The following is a 22,806-nucleotide window of genomic DNA, read 5'->3' as shown; positions in this document are numbered from 1 at the left end:
AGCAGGCTCACAGCAGAGGAGCCTGATGTGGGGCTCGATCCCAGATTGCCGGGATCACGCCCTGAGCCGAAGGCAGACGCCTAACCGCTGTGCCACCCAGGCGCCCCTGATTCCCTTTGATTTCTACCTTAATAAATTGTTTGGGAGTGTGTTGTTTAATTCCCACATATTTGTGAATTTTAAAGTTTTTTCTACTGTTGATTTCTGGTTTAACATCATTGTGATTAGAAAAAATTCTTGATATAATTTCAGTCTTAAATTTGTTAAGGATTGGTTTTTGGCCTAACCCATGATCTACCTTGGAGAATGTTCCTTATGCACTTGAGGAGAATTTGTATTCTGCTGCTGTTGGATGGAACATTCTGCATGTGTTTTTTAGGTCCACTATAGTGTTGTTCAAACCTACTGTTCTGGTACAGATTTTTCTTTTTGGATGATCTAGCCAATACTGAAAGTAGAGTGATGAAGTCACAAACTCTCTTTAGGTCTCTCAATATTTGTGTATATAAAATAATGTTGCAATTGTTATATCCTCTTAATGTATTGACCTCTTTATCATTATGTAGTAACTTTCTGTGTCTCTTCTGACCATTTTTGACTTAAAGTGTATTTTGTATGACATACATGTAGCCCTCCCTGCTCTGTATGATTGCCCTTTGCATGAGCTATTTTTTTCTATCTCTTCACTTTCAGTTTGTGTGTCCTAAAGACTTAAGCGGGTCTCTTGTAGGTAACATATAGTTTGATCTTGTTTTTCATTAATCTGCTTACTCTGTGTCTTTTGATTATGATTCATTTACTTTCAAAGTAATTAAGGGAGGATTTGCTATTGCCATATTATTAGTTGTTTTCTGTTTATTTTGTTGTTCTTTTATCCTATTTTTCCTCTTTTAGTGTCTTACTTTGTGATTTGATGATTTTTGTGTGGTGGTATGTTTTGATTAATTTTTCTTTATATTTTATGTATTCACTATGTGTGTGTGTCTGTATGTGATTACCACAAGGCTTACACAAGACATTTTATAGCTATAACAGTCTATTTTAAGGTGGTAACAACTAACTTTGATCTCATACAAAAAATCCCCCCCCCCATTTTATGCTACTGATGTCATATATACATCCTTTTATATTGTCCATCCATGGACAAATTATTATAGCTATAGTTATTTCTAATGCTTTTGTCTTTTAACTTTTATACTAGAGTTAAAAGTGATTTATGCACCAACTATTACAGTAGTGAGAGTATTCTGAATTTAACTATAACTTACTTCTACCAATGATTTTTATACTTTTATGTTTTCATATTGTTAATTAGAATTTTTTCATTTCTACTTGAAGAACTCTCTTGAGCATTTTTTTGTAAGACATGTATAGTGAAGATGAACTTGCTTAGATTTGTTTATCTGGGAAAGTCTTATCTCTTTTTCATTACTGAATAATATCTCTATTGGATGTAGTATTCTTTTCTTTCTTTAAAGATTTATTTCATTTATTTTAGAGAGAGAGCGAGTGTGCATGTATGCACACTTCGTGGGGGAGGGGCAACAGGCAAGGGGGAGAAAATCTCAAGCAGATTCCCCACTGAGCTTGAAGCCTGATACAGGGCTCCATTTCATGACCCTGAGCTCATGACCTGAGCTGAAATCAAGAGTTGGACGCTTAACCAACTGAGCCACCCAGACATCCCTGGATATAGTACTGGTTAGTAGTTATTTTTTTTTCAGCACTTTGAAAATATTATCTCATTTTCTCCTGCCCTGCAAGGTTTCTGCTGAGTAATCTGCTTATAGTCCTGTATGGTTTCCCTTGTTTGTGATGAGTTGGTTTCTCTTACTACTTTCAAAATTCTGTCACTGACTTCTGATAATTTATTTGTAATGTGTCTTTTGAAGAATTCTTTTGGCTTTATGTACATTTTCCTCTCTAGATTTTGCAAATTGTCCTTATTTCTTTAACTAAACTTTCTGCCCATTTCTCTTTCACTGCTTTTTTCTGGAAGTCCCGCAGCACATATGTTGTTTCTGTTGATGTGTCCTGTAAGTACCATAAGCATTCTTTAATCTTTTTCTTTTTTGTTCTTCTAACTGGATAATTTTAAACAATTGCCTTTGAGTTCATTGTTTCTTCTGCTTCATCAACTGTGCCCTTGAAGGTTTTTAATGGAATTTTTCAGTTAGTCATTGTATTCTTCAGATCTAGAATTTCTGTTTGCTGCTGCTTCTTCTTCTTCTTCTTCTTCTTCTTCTTCTTCTTCTTAATAATTTCTTTGTGAAACTTCTCATTTTGTTCATGTATTATTTTCCAGATTTTGTTTGTCTATCTGTGCTCTCTTGTCTGAGCTTAAGGTGATAATTTTAAAAATTTTTTGTGAGACATTTTGTACATTTCCATTTCTTTCATTTGTCTTCCACAAGAGCTCTGTTTTATTCCTTTGTTGGCATCATGTTTCCTTGATTCTTTATGTTTCTTGAAGACTTGCATTGCTGCCTTCACATTGGAAGAAGTAGCCAACTCTTCCAGTGTTTATTAACTGGCCTTGGGAGAGAAAGAAGCCAGTCACCAGTCAGCCCAGTTAGAGTTTTGGGGGTCTCTCCAACCTTTTTTATGGGTGTGCTTGTTCCACTCCTCTTCTGGGGTTGTTCCACACCTCCTGGGGGCAGTGGCGGAGATTAGAATTGTATACCTTCTCTCAATCCCAGAAAGCCAATCTGGCTATGGAGAGCCTCTCACAAATTTTCCCTGAGGCAGTGCCCTAAAGTGTTCAAGTTGTGCAATTTGGCAGAGTCAAGCCAGCTGTTGATATCCATGTTGTCTGCAGGATTGTGCCCATTTGTTGGAGGCTTATATGTACTATCTGCTGTGGAATTTGGGGTTTGGTTATAGGGTGTGAGTGCGGAATACTAGGGGTGTTGGCTGGCTAGTTATGGGTGTCCTCAGATGAGGCATCCTATTGGTTCATGGGTGAGGCCCTTGCTGAAGTCTGTAAGCCAGTTAATTGGATATGTGGCTGGTTGTTGTGATCCATGCACTGGTTGCTATGAACCCCATCTCCTTTTCCTAGTGTTAGGCTCCCCAGACTATTTAAGTATGCCAATTCCCTCAGTGTTCTGAGTGGGGTGAGATAAAAGTATTCTCTTGCAGTGTTTTGTAGGGCTGGGGAAACCAGGTTCTCATCACCTTTATTTTCTCTGTCAGAGCAATCACCAACAAAGATAGTCTCTCTTGGCATTGAGCTGAGCCACCTTGGGGAAGGAATGATGTGGGTAAAGTGAAACTGTTCTTCTTACCATCTACCAATGCATCTACTCTCAGATTTTTTACTTTACCTGAAGACTGGAACCTTTCAGCCAGATTATCTCCTTCATGGTAGTTGTTAAAATAGGCATTTCTATGTGAATATGCAGCCAGGAATCTCCTATTCTGACATTTGCTGATGTCACTCTCCTTTTCCATTATTAGGCACAATGTAGTAATAATTATTCATATTAAGTGTAACTTTTTAAAAAATTAAACAACCTATCAAACACAAGCAGTTTAGCAGACTACCAAATTCCCCATCATTGCTGCACCAAAAGGGAGTAACATAAACCAGATTCATATATCAATAGAGATATGTGAACAACTGCTGTTGCAACTGGAGTAGTAGTTATGATTCTCATTAGTCCTTGGGCCTAATTATTGAAATGGTACCTAGCCCAAACTATGGGTTTTCTGATATACACAGTACTCTCTTTACTATGGTCAAGGCTGTTGTGGTGGTCAGAGGCAATAAATTAACCCACCTATTCCTCATTTAGTTGTGTAAGGGGACATAGTCCTGACAATGAATTGCACCCTACATGTACAGACTGACAGTTTTGGCAAGAATAAAAATGAATTACAAGTAAAATAAAAAAACACACAAAGATTCTAGGAGAAAACACTGAGAAAAAAAGGGAGTCATCCATTTTTAAGCTTTAGGGACATTTTGAAATTTGGGAACCAAGTAAAGAAACAGAACACCTCTTAATAGAGGAGCAAATAGGATGATAAAACTTGGTTCAAAGAGCATTTGAGGAACTGGGTATTTAAAAGTATTGAAAAATAAGTTGGGTGACATAGTCCAATCTGAAAAGGTTATAAACTCTATGATTCCAAATATATGACATTCTGGAAAAGGACTGTAAAAAGGTCAGTGGTTGCCAAGAGCTGAAGGGAGATCAATAAGCAGAGCATGAAGGATTTTTAGGGCAGTGAAAATACTCAGTATGATACCATAACAATAGATACATGCCATTATACATATGTTTCAGCCCATAAAATATATAACAATGAGAAAGACCTTTCATGTAAACTATGGACTTTGACCGATTATGATGTGTCATGTAAGTTCATCAATTGTAACACATGTACCACTCAAGATGGAGATGTTGATAAGAGAGGAGGCTTTGTATGTGTGGGGCAAGGGTTATGTGGGAAATCTCTGTACTTACCCCTCATATTTTCTGTGACCCTTAAACTGCTATAAAAAAATAGTCAAAACAATAGAAGAAATTAGAATGAATGTAATATTGCCATTTATACATATTTATAAAAGGAAGCATATTTTAAAGGAACAGATATTAATACAAAATAATTTTGATCATTGGTTTTGATTTGGATATTAACTACATAAGCTTGGGTGATTCAAGTATCATCTTTTGTCTTCCCCACCCATCACTTGAAGAATTTGTGTCAGAGTGGCTATATATAGCAAATACTTGTTGACAACATAGAAAAATGTATACAGAAAACTTATTTTGGGGGTGGTGAATGTTATGGAAGCTGGGCCTCTAGGACCTTTGAAAGCTAAAACAAATTTGACTCAGTTTGCATTGGATAGTAATGATAGCCATGAGGAATTGGGGCTTAGGTTGAGGAAAGGGTTTGCCGTGATGATATTTGGAAATTTGTTGGCTAAGACAGGTATAAAGAAAGTGAATCCTGGAAAGAATTAGCTAGAGTAAGTGCTGAAGAGATCAGAGATGTATAATTGGGGAATTTTTTTTTTATAGTTGTTTGCAATGTGATATGTGAAATAAGCCTTTTCCTGTGTGTCCTTAAATTACCTTAAAAAAAATCTACAAACTTTTTCTAAATGTTTATGATGTGTATTTATTATTTTGTAAATGGTTGCTGATTTCTGCTTGAAGGGACAGCATATGGAGAAACCAGAGGCTGTCCATGTGAGCATAGCCATGATGGGTTGAAAGTAACTTTTTAAAGTAATTTTTATATTAATTGCTTAGGTTTAGTTTTTGTCTTTCTTTCTTCTTTTTTATAAGTATGATAGTCTACTTATCTGAATTTCTCACTTCTCTTACAAGTATTACCCATTCTTTTATCCACAGTAAATTTAATTATTTAAATTTCTATGCAATGCTTAAGTAAATAAGACTTAATTTTCTCCTTGCTCTTAGCAACTTAGAAAAAAATGAAAAATTAAAGCCTGAAGGGAAAGAAAACTTGAGTATCATTGATGCATAATCTTTTCTTATGTTCCTTTTCCCCTTCTAGCTAAAACCAATTGGTATGCAGTGTAGGAAACCTTCGGACGAATGCGATTTCCCTGAATATTGCAATGGGGTTTCCTCACACTGTGTGGCTGACACTTACGCACGTGATGGACAAAGTTGTAATTCGGGTGATGCCTTCTGTTTTGGAGGACGATGTCGGATACATACCAAACAATGTAGAGATTTGATTGGAGGAGGTAATGACCAAAACTTTCTTCTTAGTTCCTAAATTCTGATTATTCTAAGCTCCATAATTCAATTCTATAGGACAAAATATAAATATAATTTGTTAAGGAGTGAGGTCTTGCCCCTTAATGTTAAAGGAAATAAAATTTTCTTGATTCTGAAAAAAAAAAACCCACCTTAGTATATATGGAATTCTTGTTTGCAAAGGAAGAAACCTCAAGTGGAAATGCAGCTTCTCAGAGGATGATATAGAATTGGTGGTGGTGGGTTTAGTTTAGGCTTAAATGAAACAAGGGATTTTACTAGAACAAAGCAGGACTAATAACTAATTGTGTGGATTTCAAGTGTGGGTCTGTTTGAAGGGGCTTGCTCGTGAGTGTGTGCTTCAGTTTATGACCTATCTAGTTCAGTTTGATAGCTTCCTATAAATGTGTAGATCATTAGCTTCATTGAAATATACAATTTCCTGAACATCTACAGTTCATGTTCTTTGAGAGAGTAAAATGTTTTATTCTCAGTCCGCCCTTTAGGCCTTCCTTAGCCAGGTTATAGGTATTGTGTACCTACCTATGTATTATGTAAATCTATATGAATGACAGGCATTTAAGGAGGAGATGAGGTAGGAGTTTTGGTGATAATTATAATTTTGTTTTGCTTTTCTCTCAGAATCATAGTTGTGTTATCTGGCAAGACAATGGTGACATTAGTATTTAAAACATAGTTGAGATACAAACAAACAAATGGCCAGTAAAATTAGGAGAAACAGGAAATTACTTCAGATCCATGATTCAGTGTTTCCCTAAGTAAAATCAGGAAACTAAATTTCAGTGCTAGTTAGATAAACTTAGATCCATGTTGTGGGATATCAACTAGGTATCCCCCAAGTTATTTATATTGTTTACTGTTTCTTTAGTATTAGCAGTGATTTTGAGTGATTTAAAACTCTCTGTGAGAGCTACAGGTGTTTAAGTATAATAGTCTTCTCCCAAAGTATTACAAATTACTTGGAGGTAAATATAATATCTAAAGCATCTTGATTTTGAAGAAATGTCTCTCCAATCCTAGTGACTACTTGTGTTAATGTACTTAGGACGTGATGAGTCTGGGCTTGACTATCAGTTAGCTTTTGTATTTATTTTTGAAAAACAATCACATTTTGTGAGCCTCCTGCAGAGTTTGGGGACAAAAAGAAATTGAAGATTTTGGAGTTGAAAATTTTTCCTCAACCATAACTGTATTTCTTTTTTTTATAATAATTTTTTATTATGTTAGTCACCATACAGTATATCCTTAGTTTTTTATGTAATGTTCCATGATTCATTATTTGCATGTAACACCCAGTGCACCATGCAATATGTGCCCTTCTTAATACCCATCACCAGCCTATCCCATTCCCCCACTCCCTCCCCTCTGAAGCCCTCAGTTTGTTTCCCAGAGTCCATAGTCTCTCATGGTTCATTCCCCCTTCTGTTTACACCTCCTTCATTCTTCCTTTCCTTCTCCTACCAATCTTCCTGCTATTTCTTATGTTCCATAGATGAGAGAAACCATATGATAATTGTCTTTCTCTGCTTGACTTATTTCACTTAGCATCATCTCCTCCAGTCCCATCAATATTGCTGCAAATGTTGGGTAATTATTCTTTCTGATGTGGTCCATATATACAAGGGAATATTACTCAGCTGTAACTGTATTTCAATCCAAATTAATGAAAATTCTTTGACTAGGTCATCTGTGATCTGCCATGGACACTGGTTAACCAGAACGGTCTTGAGTAGGGCTTAACAGAATTCTGAAGAAGGCATTAGCTTTCTGAGATAAGAACGATATATGATTTATAGGCAACAACCAATGAAATCTTATTCACGGACCTAACACAAATCATTATGTGCCACTAAATTATTAGTTTCTGGCCAAAATATGCTTATGGGGTAGAATGTGTGTCCTTTTCTGTTTCTTAGCATATTTTGTTTTTGTAGAAGTCTAGCTCCTATGGTATGTTCTTCAGTGTTATTTCTGCAATTTCTTTACATGCAGAAACTTAATACTTACGTATAATATAAAATGATATTAAAGTTTTAGCATCATTTAGTTTGTGGTGATGTTTATCCTTTAAAAGGTAGGAGGTCTCATTAGTTGTAAAGTAACATACATTATTAGGGGTATTTGTCACCAGATTAAGTTGTGTACCACGTAAAGGAATATGGGTACAAACCCAACATTCACATCAGGGTTTTTCAATGTCAACATTATTGATATTTTAGGCCAGGTAATTCTTTGTTGTGAGAGATGGGAATGAGAGAAGTTGTCCTGTGCATTGTAGTACATTTAGCAGCATTTATGGCCTTTGGTTACTAGACACGATGCCTGCAGACATTTATGGTTTTTACAACTGGGGCAGGACTATTACTGGCTTCTGGAAGGTAAAAGTCAGGGATGCTACTAAACATTCTACAATACACAGCACTGTTTCTACGACAGAGTTACCTGGATCCAAACAAGGCGCCATCTTATTAATTGCTTTCTGGCTGTTTTGTAGTTTCATTGGGGAAAAATATTTATGAATCATGTATCTGATAAGAAATTTATATCCAGAATATATAGAAAACTCCTAAAACTCAATAACTAAAAACAACAGCCCAAAACAGCCCAATTCAAAAACGGGCAAATAACTTGAATAGACATTTCTCCAAATAAGATAAAGAAGCTCAACATAAATAATCATTAGGGAAATGTAAATCAAAACCACAGTTTCACACTCATTAGGATGACTACAAAAAACAAAACAAAACAAAACAAAAAAACAACAAAACAAACCCAAAACACACCAACACAAAACTCCAACAAGGATGGGTGAGTATGTAGAGAAATTGGAACCCTTGTGCACTGTTGGTGGGGATGTAAAATGATAAAATCTGCTGTGAAAAATAGATGATTGTTCCTCTAAAACTAGAAATAGAATTACTATATGACCCAGCATTCTTACTTCTGAGACTATAACCAAAAGAATTGAAAGCAGTGTCTGGAAGAGATATTTGTATACTCATGTTCATAGCAGCATTATTGAGAATAAAATTTGGAAGCAACCCAAGTGTTCATGAATAGATGTATGGAAAAAGAAAAATGTGGTATATACAAACAAACAATGAAATTTTATTCTGCCTTAAAAAAGATAGAATTTGCAATATTCTGCAACATGAATGAATCTTGAGGACAATTTACATAAGTGAAATAATCAGTCACAAAAACACAAATACTCTATGATTCTACTGATATGTGGTACCTAGCATAGTCAAAATCATAGATAGAGAAAATGTAATAGTATTTGCCAGGGACTTGGGAGGAGGAGGAATGGAGAGTTATTGTTTAATGAGTATAGAGTTTCAGTTTTGCAAGATGAAAAATTATGAATGGATGGTAGTGGTGATGGCTATACAATGTGAATGTATTTAATACCATTAAACTGTACACTTAAAAATGTTTAAGATGGTAAACTTTATTTTGTGTGTATTTTAACACAATAAAATTTGTGTTAAGACAAAAAGAAAAACCAATTCATTTGATATGTAGACACTACCTGTCTTTAATTCTATTTAAAATAATTCAGGTAAAAAGCTTTTTTTAAAAGGTTGTATTTATTTATTTGAGGGAGAGAAAGCATGAATGGGGAGGGGCAGAAGGACAGGGACAAGGGGGGCTGCATCCCAGAACCCTGAGATCATGACCTGAGCTGAAGTCAGACACTTAGCCTACTGAGCCACCCAGCTAAAAGTTTTTTTAAAGCTTCATTGGAGGATTTCCTTACTCTGAAGCCCATAAGCTCTTAAACATCGTGTTTCATGTGTTAACATCTAAATCTTAAATTTCTTGAAACTTGGGAACTATTTTTCTCCATCTCCTGTTCTTCCTTGAGTGTCTAAAGTAGACCTGATATATAATAAATATATGTGGATTTTTTATTAAAAGGGAGGCAAAATAAGGAGGGATGTCTTATGCTACCATAATGCTGGCATTACTATCTTTAGCATTTTGTGGAAGGGAGGTCTAGTGGTCATGAACTCATTTAGCTTTTGTTTGTCTGGAACAATTTTCTCTCCCTTTAATTTTTAAAGGGCAGTTTTGCCCCATATAGTATTCTTTGTTGGCAGCTTTTTCTTTCAGTGCTTTGAATATCATCCCACTGCCTTCTGGACTGTAAGGACTCTGCTGAAAAATTTCCTCATAGCCTTGTGGAGAATCTTATTAGAGGTTCTTTGGTCTTTCTCGATCTGGATATCCATTGCCTTCTTTCAACTTGGGAAGTTCTTTAACCATTATTTTTTTTGAATATGCTTCCTGATCCTTTCCTTCTCTATTGTTTTTCTAGAACTTTTATAATACATATATTAGTCCCATTGTTGGTGCCCCATAAAGCCCTTAAGTCACTCTTTCTCATTCTTGTTTGTTGTTCTTAATAATTTCCAGTGACTTCTTTTTGAGTTCACTGATCATTTCTTTTGCTTGATCTAGTCTGTTATTGAACCCCTCTAGTGCATTTTTCAGTTGTTAGTGTATTGTCAGCTTCATGACTTCTGTTTGGTACTTGGGGCTTTGGGTGAATGGATCAAGTCTTTGCCTCCCAAAGAGGAAGCTGAGAGTTGGGATTATTTATCCACTCACTTGGTGGTGAGCAGGGGGACTACCATTGATGATTACTAGCTCAAGCTGCCACCCCTGTAGTCCCTGGACATCCAGAGAGTTCAGACCCATCAGAGCTCCCAGAACTGGCAATATAGATTCCAGGTCTTTGGGCAGCCCCCTGAAAATTATGTGCATGTTGGACCTCCAAGCAAATCCTTTGCTGCTGGGTGAAGCAGGGGACTAGATGGTCTCTTCCTGCTTGTAAGACACTGCACTGTGGTAAGGTTGCTGATGAGAATGTGTCTTGAATCTCCCTACTGGCTTTGGTGAGTCTGGTTTTGCATTCTCCAGAGTAAACGAGACTTTCATTTCATTTAGCGTTCATCACAAAGAAAATTAATCCATGAATTGAAGCTGAATCAGTGAATTTGTGAATGGAAAGGAGAGTCCAGGGCTTCCTACACTGCCATGTTGCTGCTGTCTTTTTCCTTCTGAAATATCTTTTCCCTCCAACATTATTAGGATATAATTGACATATAATACTGTGTAAGTTTAAGGCATGCAACATGTTGGTTTCATACATTCATATATTGAAAAGTGATTATCACATAGCATTGGTTAACACCTCCATCCTGCCATATAATTACCCTTTCTTTTTTGTGGTGAGAATTTTGAAGATTTACTTTCTCAGCAACTTTCAAGTATATAATGCAGTATGTATTAGCTATAACCAACATGTTGCACATTAGATCTCCAGAATGTATTAATATTATAACTGGAAGTTTGTACCCTTGACTAATATTTCCCTATTTCCACTACACAAAGCCCCAAATTGCTCCCTGTTTCTGTTTGTCTTTCTTAGATTTGACATATAAGTGATATCATATAGGATTTCTTTTTCTCATCTAATATGTTTCAGTTAGCATAATGCCTTTAAGGTATTATCTCAAATGGCAGGAATTTCTGCTTTTCCTGATTGAATAATATAGATATATCACATTTTCTTTTACATTCACTCCTTAATGGCCACTTAGGTTGTTTACATATTTTGGCTCTTGTGAATAAGGCTGCAATGCACATAGGAGTGGACATACCTTTATGAGATCATGATTTCAAATACTTTGGATAAATACCCAGAAGTGGAATTGCTGGATCATATGATAGTTCTATTTTTAAGATTTTGAGGAACTTCCATACTGTTTTCAATAGTGGCTGAACCAATTTACATTCCCAACAGTATACAAGAGTTCCTTTTTCTCTGAATCCTTGCCAACATTTGTTATTTTTATCTTTTCTATAATAGCAAACATAACAGCTGTGAGGTGATATCTAACTGTGATTCTGAGTGGCAGCTTCCTGATGATCAGTGATGTTGAGCACTTTTTCAAGTACCTGTTGGCCATTTGTATGTCTTCTTTGAAAAATGTCTATTCAGGTCTTTCCCCCATTTTCTTTCTTTTTTTAAAATTTTTTTATTATATTATGTTAGTCACCATACAGTATATCCTTAGTTTTTTATGTAGTGTTCCACGATTCATTATTTGCCTATAACACCCAGTGCTCCATGCAATTTGTGCCCTCCTTAATACCCATCACCGGCCTATCACAATCCCGCACTCCCCTCCCCTCTGAAACCCTCAGTTTGTTTCCCAGAGTCCATAGTCTCATGGTTCATTCCCCCTTCTGTTTATCCCCCCTTCATTCTTCCCTTCCTTCTCCTACTAATCTCCCTGCTATTCCTTATGTTCCACAAATGAGTGAAACCATATGATAATTGTCTTTCTCTGCTTGACTTATTTCACTTAGCATCATCTCCTCCAGTCCCATCAATGTTGCTGCAAATGTTGGGTAATCATTCTTTCTGATGGCTGAGTAAGATTCCATTGTATATATGGACCACATTTTCTTTATCCATTCATCTGTCGAAGGGCATCTTGGCTCCATCCACGATTTAGCTATTGTGGACAATGCAGGTATAAACATTGGGGTGCATATGGCCCTTCTCTTCATTATGTCTGTATCTTTGGGGTAAATACCCAGTAGTGCAATTGCTGGGTCATAGGGTAGCTCTATTTTTAACTTTTTGAGGGACCTCCACACTGTTTTCCAAAATGGCTGTACTAACTTGCATTCCCACGAACAGTGTAAGAGGGTTCCCCTTTCTCCACATCCTCTCCAACATTTCTTGTTTCTTGCCTTGTCCATTATTCCATTCTAAGTGGTGTAAGGTGGTATCTCAAGGTGGTTTTGATTTGAATTTCCCTGCTGGCTAATGATTTTGAATATTTTTTCATGTGTCTGTTAGCCATTTGTATGTCTTCATTGAAAAAGTGTCTGTTCATATCTTCTGCCCTTTTTTGATTTGATTATTTGATTCTTGTGTATTGAGTTTGAGAAGTTCTTTATAGATCTTGGATACCAGCCTTTTATCTGTAGTGTCATTTGCAAATATCTACTCCCATTCTGTGGGTTGCCTCTTAGTTTTGATGACTGTTTCCTTTGCTGTGCAGAACTTTTTATCTTGATAAAGTCCCATGAGTTCATTTTTTTCTTTTGTTTCTCTTGCCTTTGGAGACGTGTCATGAAAGAAGTTGCCGTGGCCAATGTCAAGGAGGTTACAGCCTATGTTCTCCTCTATGATTTTGATGGATTCCTGTCTCACATAGAGGTCTTTCATCCATTTGGAGTTTATCTTTGTGTGAGAAAGTGGTCAAGTTTCATTCTTTTGCATATAGCTGTCCAATTTTCCCAGCACCATTTATTGAAGAGACTGTCTTTTTTCCACTGGATGTTTTTTCCTGCTTTGTCAAAGATTAGTGGACCATAGAGCCGAGGGTCCATTTCTGGAGTCTCTATTCTGTTTCATTGGTCTATGTGTCTGTTTTTGTGCCAGTACCATGCTGTCTTTGTGATCACATCTTGTAGTATAGCTTGAAATCAAGCAACGTGATACCCCCAGCTTCGTTTTTCTTTTTCAACATTTCCTTGGCGATTTGGGGTCTTCTCTGGTTCCACACAAATTTTAAGATTGTTTGTTCCAGCTCTTTGAAAAATGTCATTGGTATTTTCATTGGGATGGTGTGGAAAGTGTTGATTGCTATGGGTAGCATTGACATTTTAACTATGTTTATTCTTCCAATCCACGAGCATGGAATGTTTTTCCATCTTTTTGCGTCTTCTTCAATGTCTTTCAGCAGTGTTCTGTAGTTTCTAGAATATAGATCCTTTACCTCTCTGGTTAAGCTTATTCAGAGATATCTTATGATTTTTGGTGCTATTGTAAATGGAATGGATTCCCTAATTTCTCTTTCTTCAGTCTCATTGTTTGTGTATAGAAATGCAACTGATTTCTGAGCATTGATTTTGTATCCTGCCACATTACTGAATTGTTGTATGAGTTCTAGAATTTGGGGGTGGAGTCTTTTGGGTTTTCCATATAAAGTATCATCTCATCTGCGAAGAGAGACAGTTTGACTTCTTCTTTGCCAGTTTGAATACGTTTTATTCTTTTTTGTTGTCTGATTGCTGTTGCTAGGACTTCTAGTACTATGTTGAACAATAATGGCTAGAGTGGGCATCCTTATCGTGTTCCTGATCTTAAGGGAAAGGCTTTCATCTTTTCCCATTGAGAATGATATTCGCTGTAGGCTTTTCATTGATGGCTTTTATGATATTGAGGAATGTACCCTCTATCCGTACACTCTGAAGGGTTTTAATCAGGAAAGGATGCTGTATTTTGTCAAATGCTTATATTTCTAATAATATAATGCCATTTGAATAATGTTGATTATTTTCTGTTTGGTACCTAACAAAGTCTACAAAGCTTAAAATGAGGAGCTCTCTTTTTAATCCTAAATCTACCTCAGCAACCTTTTTTTAGTTTAATACAGTTAATTTCATTAGTAGCATAACTAATAATTTAATTAATACATACATTTCACCTTATATCTCACATATCTTAAAAGGCAGAAAGTATGTCAAATACATATAAATATTCAATGCTCTATGAACAAACAAGGTGTAAGCCATGCCAGGTTATCTAATTCTAAACCTGGTACAATCCTTTTTTTATTGTTTTTTTAAAATTTTATTATTTATTTTTATTTTTATTTATTTATTTATTTATTTATTTATTTATTTATTTATTTATTTAGTACAGTTAGCCACTGTCGTTAGTTTTGATGTAGTGTTCAATGATTCATTAGTTACATATAACACCAGTGCTCAACACAACATGTGCCCTCCTTAATACCCATCACCTGGCTACCCCATTCCTCTACCCCCTTCTCTTCTGAAACCCTAAGTTTATTTCCTGGGGTCCAGAGTCTCTCATGGTTTGTCTCCCTCTATGATTTCCACCCCTTCGTTTTCCTTCCCTTCCCCTATGGTCCTCTGTGCTATCCCTTATGTTTCATATATGAATGAAACCATATGATAATTGTCTTTCTCTGCTTGACTGTTTCACTTAGCATAACCAGCCCTTTATCTGTAATACCATTTACAAATATCTTTTCCCATTCCATGGGTTACCTCTTAGTTTTGTGGACTCTTTCCTTTGCTGTACAGAAGCTTTTTATCTTGATGAAGTCCCAAAAATTCATTTTTGCTTTTGTTTCCCTTGCCTTTGGAGACATGTCTTAGAAAAAGTTGTTGTGGCGATGTTGAACAGGTTGCTGCCTATGTTAACTTCTAGGATTTTGATGGATTCCTGTCTCACCTTGAGGTCTTCCATCCATTTTGAGTTTGTTTTTTGTGTATCGTGTAAGAGAATGGTCCAGTTTCATTCTTCTGCATGGGGCTGTCCAATTTTCCCAGCCCTATTTACTGAAGAGATTTTTTTCCACTGGATATTTTTTCCTGCTTTCTCAAAGATTGGTTGACCACAGAGTTGAGGGTCCATTTCTGGGGCCTCTATTCTGTTTCATTGATCTATGTGTCAGTTTATATGCAATACCATGCTGTCTTGGTGACCACAACTTTGTAATATAGCTTGAAGTCAGGCAACATGATGCCCCCAGTTCCCCCCACCAACATTCCCCTGGTGATTCGAGGTCTTTTCTGGGTCTGCCAGTCCTGGAAGCTCTTTGTCTCTCCATCCATTTTGAATGACAGCTTTGCTGGATAAGTATTCTTGGCTGTCTGTTCTTTTCATTTAGTACCCTGAATATGTATTCCCAGCCCTTCCTGGCTTGCCAGGTCTCTGTGGACAGGTCTGATGTTATTCTGATGGTCCTACCTCCTTATGTAAGTAATCTCTTCCCCATAGCTGCTATCAAGATAGCTTCCTTGGCGCTAAGATTTGCAAGCTTTACTATTAAATGCTGAGATGTTGGTTTATTTTTATTGCCCTTGAGGGGGGTCCTCTCTGCCTCTTGGACTCAAATGTGTGTTTCCTTCCCCAGATTAGGGAAGTTCTCAGCTATGATTTGCTCAAATATACCTTCTAGTCCTCTCTCTCTTTCCACCCCCTCAGGGATCCCAATAATTCTGACATTGGAACATTTCATGGCATCATTGATCTCTCTAAGTCTGTTCTCATGGGCTTCTAGATGCCTATCCCTATCTCCCTCAGCTTGCCTCGTTTCTATCAGCTTATCTTCGAGATCACTAAATTGTGGCTGTTGGAGTATCCAGTTTAGACTGCATCTCATTCATAGCATTTTTTAGTTCGACCTGATTAGAACTCATTTTGCCCTTAGAGATTCTATATTGTCGCTAATGCTTTTCTCAAGCCTAGCTATTCACTTCATAATTGCTGCCCTGAAGTCTATCTCTGACATTTTGCTTATATCCATATCCATTAGATCTGTGGCAGAGGCCATTGTCTCTGGTTCTTTTCATTGTTGGGAGTTCCTCCTCCTAGTCATTCTGTTGAGAGATGGTTGAGGGAGCGTACAGAGTCCACGACCCAAATTAGATGCTCCCTAGGAAAATTTGAAGCGGTCAGAAGCCACCACTGAAAAAAAAAAGCCAAAATGAAACACAAGAATAAAATTTATAAAATTTTTAAAATTCTTAAAAAAAGAAAAAAAAGGGGGGGTGAGGAGAAGGGGGATATAATTTCTCAGTGTGGACAAAGTAGGATGTTCCTGGGTATATTTCGTTCTCTTTGTTAGAGGACACTACTTTCCAAAATTACAGGGAAAGTAACACTTTGTATATATGGAAAGGTAATATTGAATAAGGAAAAAAGGACTACAGTGAAGCATCTATTTACAAAAAATTATAGGTGTGAAAAAGTACAAGTTAAAAAACCACTCTGAAATATAAGTTGATATATTAAACATCTAGTTGAAATGAGAAAAAGGTAAAAAAACAAAACAGAGAAGCATAAGCAAAAGAAAAAGAAAAAGAGAGTTGAATCTGAAACATAAACAAACCATGAGGCAACGACTGGAGCTCAATGTACTATTTTCCCGCTGCATTGGGATTTTACAGTTTTATGGGGACCCTAGGTTTGTCATCCTGTTGTTCTTCCACCTGGTGTTCTGGGGGAGGGGCCTATCTTGCTGTTTCTCAGGCAACCCTCAGAGGTGCTCTAACCCCCTGTGGGGGGGGGGGTCAGTGGAAACTGTTTTTTTTGAGCTTTTGTTCTCTGGGCGCTTTCTGTGCCTCCTAGAGGTTCAGAGCAAAAATGACTGCACCCAAATCTCTGGACCAGAGCACAAAAATTGCAGTCTGCACTCTTCACTAAACCCTCCGTTTCTGTGTGCGCTGCCAAAAACCATAGCCTCTCATGGTGCGTGCCCACAGTTACTCACTCAGAGGCTGTCCCGGGGCCCAAGAGTGTCCCTGCTGTTGGTGCTTCTAAAACTGAGAGCATCCTTGGGCTCGCACACATACCTGAGGCTCCTGGACCTATTTGGCTGCTACTCTAGAGACCTTTCCTGGCTGCTACCACTCTGCAAGTTTTTGTCTGGTTCCTGGCATGGGACACTTTAGTGCTCCGGTGTTACATCACTTTCCAGGAGCCAGTTTACGGAGGCTCCCTCCCTTTCTCTTTATCTTCTGATATCTCCCTGCAGCTTCATGACTCTGCCCTTCCTACCTTGCAATAGGCAACGCTTTTCTGCTTGTAGAGATCCAGATACATATTCTTACATCTCAGGCTGATTTCGTGGGTCTTCAGAATGGTTTGGTAGATATCCAACTAAATTCAGGGGACAGGTTGAAACAGGGTCTCCTACTCCTCTTCCATCTTGCCTCCCCAAAAGCTACCTCAGCAACTTTTTAATGCTAGGTAATTATAAATCTCCTTAGGTATCACATTATAATTTCCAAAGTGAGTTTATTATTTCTACAATGAGTATTGGAATTATGTACTGTATTTTACTGAAGGTTTTTTTTTTTCTTTTAGCTTCTAGAGGTGGTCCATTTGCTTGTTATGATGAAGTAAATTCAAGAGGAGATAGATATGGAAACTGTGGCCGAAAGTTTTGTGCTTATCCGTATGTATTTAGAAATTTATAATTTTGATTGGGATTTAGGTTATATATTGCTAAGATCCTAGAATATATGGGAATTTACCACAAGTTTCTTTGTTTCATGATCTGAACTGAACAGTATACCCATTGCCTGCAAATGACATGTATTCAGTGCCTATAATGATACAATGATGATATTTGTAGTAAGAATTTTTTATTCTATTTTACGAATGAAAGACTTAAAGACTGGTGATAATTTGCTCAAATTTCTGAAGTTAATTTAAGACAGACCAGGGCTGTCAGATTGCAAATATCATTAGGTTTTCCCTTGGCACGTAGCCTCATGGAACAAAAATAGCCAATCGCACATAAATCAATGTGCTCAAAAAGTTTTCTGAAAGAATATTGTTGTGACCTGGAGTTAAATGAGTAAGACACTTTTTTTTTTAAACTAAAGTATATCACAATCTGTGTTATTTCAGTAAATAATAAGAGAATTTTTTTCTGCCTTGTGCTTCTAGTAATCTCCTATGTGGAAAACTAGTTTGTGCCTGGCCACACAAAGCATTAATATCACGTGCAAATTTATCTATCATTTACACGCATGTCCGAGAAGAAATGTGTGTATCTACATTTCGAGTCACAGATAAAATCCCTAAAAATCCATGGACAACAATTGATTTACCCGAAGAGAGAGATGATACATTTGTACAAGATGGCACTGTGTGTGGTCCTGATATGGTAATAAGAACTACAAATTTTCTTTTTTCTTTTTTTTTTTTTTAAAGATTTTATTTATTTATTTGACAGAGATAGAGACAGCCAGTGAGAGAGGGAACACAAGCAGGGGGAGTGGGAGAGGAAGAAGCAGGCTCATAGCGGAGGAGCCTGATGTGGGGCTCGATCCCACAATGCCGGGATCACGCCCTGAGCTGAAGGCAGAGGCTTAACTGCTGTGCCACCCAGGTGCCCCAGAACTACAAATTTTCAAGTGTTTTAAAAATTATTTTTTTTATAGTTATACTCATTTTGGCAATATACCAAGCAATTCTTTTTTAAACAGTCTTGTTGAAATATTGTTTACCATAATAGTCAGCCATGATATGTACAAGTCATTGCTTTTGATTAATGTTTGGAATTGTACAACCATCACCATATCCAGTTTTAGAACATACCATTACTCTATAAGCAACATATCCAATTTTCCCAGTTATTAACATCTAACAATAATATAGTACATTTGTTATAATCAAAGAAATAATAATGTTCATACATTATATTAAATAAATTCCATACTTCATTCAGATTTCTTTTACCTAATGTCTTTTCCAGGATTCCACCCAGAATACCACATTACATTTGTTAGTTATGTTTTCATTGGCTTCTCTTGACAGTGATGGTTTCTCATAATTTCTTTGTTTTTGATGGTCTTGACAGTTTCAAGAACTGGTCAGGTATTCTGTAGAATGTCCCGCAAATTAAAATTTGTCTAATGTTTCTCTTATGATTAGGCTGGGTTTATGTATTCTTGGGAGGAAAACCCCAGAGGTAAAGTATCTTTCATCATATCATTATCAAGTGTTGATGTTAACCTTGATTACCTGCCTGAGGTAATATATGTCAAATTTCTCACTGTTAAGTTACTCTTTATTTCCCTTTCCATATTGTACTTCCTTGAAAGAAGTTACTGTGCAAAGCCCATAGTTAAGGAGTAGGAAGTTATGTTTCCCCTTCATGGGGGCTCAGTAGCTCCATAAATTATTTTGAATTCCTCTGCACCAAAGGTTTGTCTATTCTCCATTTATTTATTCAGTCATTTATTTGTAACAGTATAAACTCATGGATATTTATGTTATGGTCTGGGTTATAATCCAATACTACTTTATTGATTTCATTGTTCAAGTTTTTCTAGCTTTGGCCATTGGGAGTTCTTTCAGTCAACTCATGTCTCTTTGACAAACTCTTAACATTGTGAGATTTTTTTTTTCTTTTTGAGTGCTACCTTACTTTCCAGAATCACAAGATGTTCTACATTCATATTGAATGTTTCCTGCCCCAGTTCCTAAAATCAGCCATTCGCCAAGACACTCTGGTTCATTTGAATGGGAAATGATATTTAGAAACCAAGATCTAGGTATTAATTTTGCTTTTTGCTATGAGAGTGTCACTTCTGGAGCCATCAGCAGACAGAGGTAGGGAATGTATATCTATGTCTATATACTATTAGTGTATATGAAAACATACAGATACATATATATGAATCTATGCATATATATATACGCATATGTATGTATATTTACAATCAAATTTTGTATCTATTTCTATATCTACATATCTACATTAAAAAGCATGAGGTCAAAATTACACTTTCAAGTTGAATCCGCAATATAGGGTTCATTCTAGCCTCTTACCTTTTCATATTTGTGACTATTTTCTTTGATAGTGATATACTTTGACACTTTCTTTGACAGTGATATATAAAAATTCCGTCCTTGGATGCCTTTGGAATACACATTAAACTATCTCAGAATTGCTAGCTCGTTCCACTGTGAAATTCTTTTTGCCCTTAGCCTAAAAACATATGTAAAAATATTTTATTCCAAAAATTATTTGGGTTAATTCATTTTTCCTCCTTAATGTGGTTAGATTGTTCATTTGAAAAACAGTAAGCTTTTTGGATTTCCCCCTGTCCTGTTCATTTTATTTTATTTTAGTTTCTGATATGTGAAATATAAAAGGAATTTTAAGTTTCAAAACTATAGGGGCACCTGGGTGGCTCAGTCAGTTAAATGCCCAACTGTTGATTTTAGCTCAGGTTGTAATCTCAGGGTTGTGAGACTGAGCTTCGAGACTGGCTCTGTGTTCAGCTTGTGTCTTTCCCTCTGCTCCTACCCTCCCCCCCCCTACACACATGAGCTCTCTCTCTCTCAAATAAATACAGTCTTCAAAAAAAATTAAAATATTCAAAACTGTATATGGTTATATTCAGGGAATTATCATTTTTTATCCTTCCACTCCATTCCCATCCCTGCAAACCTTCTATCCATTCTCATTACTCTCCCCTACTCCCAATAGAGAAACAATTAGTTTTTATTATTAGTTTCTATAATCTTAGTTTTTGTTTAGTTTTAGTTATCTTACCTTTTATTTTTTGCACAATGGAGCAGATATATACATTTTTTATATCTCCTTTGTTAAACAAAAAGTAGTATACTATAAATGCTTTTGCACTTTTTTCTGCTTAACACATTTTGTGGTAACTAATTTACATCAGTTCTAGAGTGCATCCTTATTATTTTATCTGGCTGAATGTTATTTGATTTATTAAAATAAATGCAATTTTTCCATTATGAAATAATACACATAGATCAAAAATAACTTGAAAATACAGAAAAGGAAAAAATCATTCATAGTACCATCACCTAGAGATAAATTTTCTTTATATTGCAGAACATGTATTCCCAGTATTTTTAGTGTTTATAACATTTTTCATTTTTAATATTACAAAATTAATAGAAATATAAATTAAACAGGTTATATATCTTTGAATAATTTTTGAAATAGAGATAAATATGAAGAAGGAAAACCATTACCCAGAACTCACTTACCCAGAATTAGCCACAGTTTTTGGTAGTCTTTTTTTTTTCTTTAATTAACTTTTAATTTTGAAATAATTATACTTCAATGGAAAATAGGTTAGAGAGGTCCTGTCTATCCAACAGCCATATTGTCTTAATATCTTTAACTTGTACAATATAAAAAGCAGGAAATTGCCTTCAGTAGAAATCTTATTTAGATTTCATTTCTTTTTACAAAAATGTGTATATGTGTGTGTATTGTGTGTGTGTAATTCTGTGCAATTATATAAAATTTATATTCATGGAACCACCATCATAATCAAAATACAGAACTATTCCATGACCGAAGTGGAACTCTGTCATGGCTTCATTGTGTAGTCATACCTTTCTGCTGTATACCCAATGCTGTGTTTTAATCAGTTCTCTATCTCTATAATTCTGTCATTTGGAGAATGTTATAATAATAGAATTATGTAATAACGTCTAGAGATAAGTTTTTGTCACCCAGCATAAAATCCTTGGGATCTATCTAGAAAGCCACACATGTCAATAGTTCATATTTAGTGCTGAATAATATTACATTGTATGAATATACAACACTGCGTAACCATTCATTCTTTTTTTCAGTGTAATTATTTTTATATTTATATTTTTTTATTATGTTCAGTTAGCCAACTTATAGTACATCATTAGTTTTTGATTTAGTGTTCAACAATTCATTAGTTGCATATAACACCCAGGGCTCATCACAACATGTGGCCTCCTTAATATCCATCACCTGGCTACCCCATACCCCCACTCCTGTCTCTTCTGAAACCCTCAGTTTGTTTCCCAGGGTGCAGAGTTCCTCATGGTTTCTCTCCCTCTCTGATTTCCCCCCTTCAGTTTTCCCTCCCTTCCCCTATGGTCCTCTGTGCTATCCCTTATGTTCCACATATGAGTGAAATCATATGATAATTGTCTTTCTCTGCTTGACTTATTTCACTTAGCATTATCTCCTCCAGTTGCATCCATGTCAATACAAATGCTGGGTATTTATCCTTTCTGATGGCTGAGTAATATTCCATTGTATATATGTACGACTTCCTTCTCCATTCATCTGTGGAAGGGCATCTGGGCTCCTTCCACAGTTTGGCTATTGCGGACATTGCTGCTATGAACATTGGGATGCACGTGCCCCTTCTTTTCACTGCATCTGTATCTGTGGGGTAAATACCTACTAGTGTAATTGCTGGGTCGTGGGGTAGCTCTATTTTTAATGTCTTGAGGAAACTCCATACTGTTTTCCAGAATGGCCTCACCAGCTTGCATTCCCACAAATGGTGTATGAGGGTTGCCTATGCTCCACATCCTCACCAACATTTGTTGTTTCCTGCCTTGCTAATTTTTGCCATTCTAACTGGTGTAAGGTGGTACCTCATTGTGATTTTGATTTGTATTTTCCTGATGGCTAGTGATATTGAA

At 36.3% G+C, this 22,806-nt stretch overlaps 1 protein-coding gene across 1 annotated transcript in view; it reads left to right on the top strand.

Annotated features, from left to right (window-relative positions):
* The window catches only part of LOC123780384 (disintegrin and metalloproteinase domain-containing protein 5-like), a 140,022-nt gene that overhangs the window by 61,113 nt on the left and 56,103 nt on the right, over nt 1-22,806 (top strand). The window contains exons 14-16 of the mRNA XM_087856318.1: nt 5,536-5,731; nt 17,698-17,788; nt 18,286-18,505. Coding sequence (XP_087712444.1) covers nt 5,536-5,731; nt 17,698-17,788; nt 18,286-18,505 — 507 coding nt within the window. The remainder of the gene's footprint in view (nt 1-5,535; nt 5,732-17,697; nt 17,789-18,285; nt 18,506-22,806) is intronic.

The sequence above is a fragment of the Ursus americanus genome, chromosome 27 (assembly GCF_024610735.1).
Source record: "Ursus americanus isolate L20-20 chromosome 27, mUrsAme1.1.p, whole genome shotgun sequence".
Taxonomy (NCBI): Eukaryota; Metazoa; Chordata; class Mammalia; order Carnivora; family Ursidae; genus Ursus; species Ursus americanus.
This window is presented reverse-complemented; position numbering and strand designations above follow the sequence as displayed.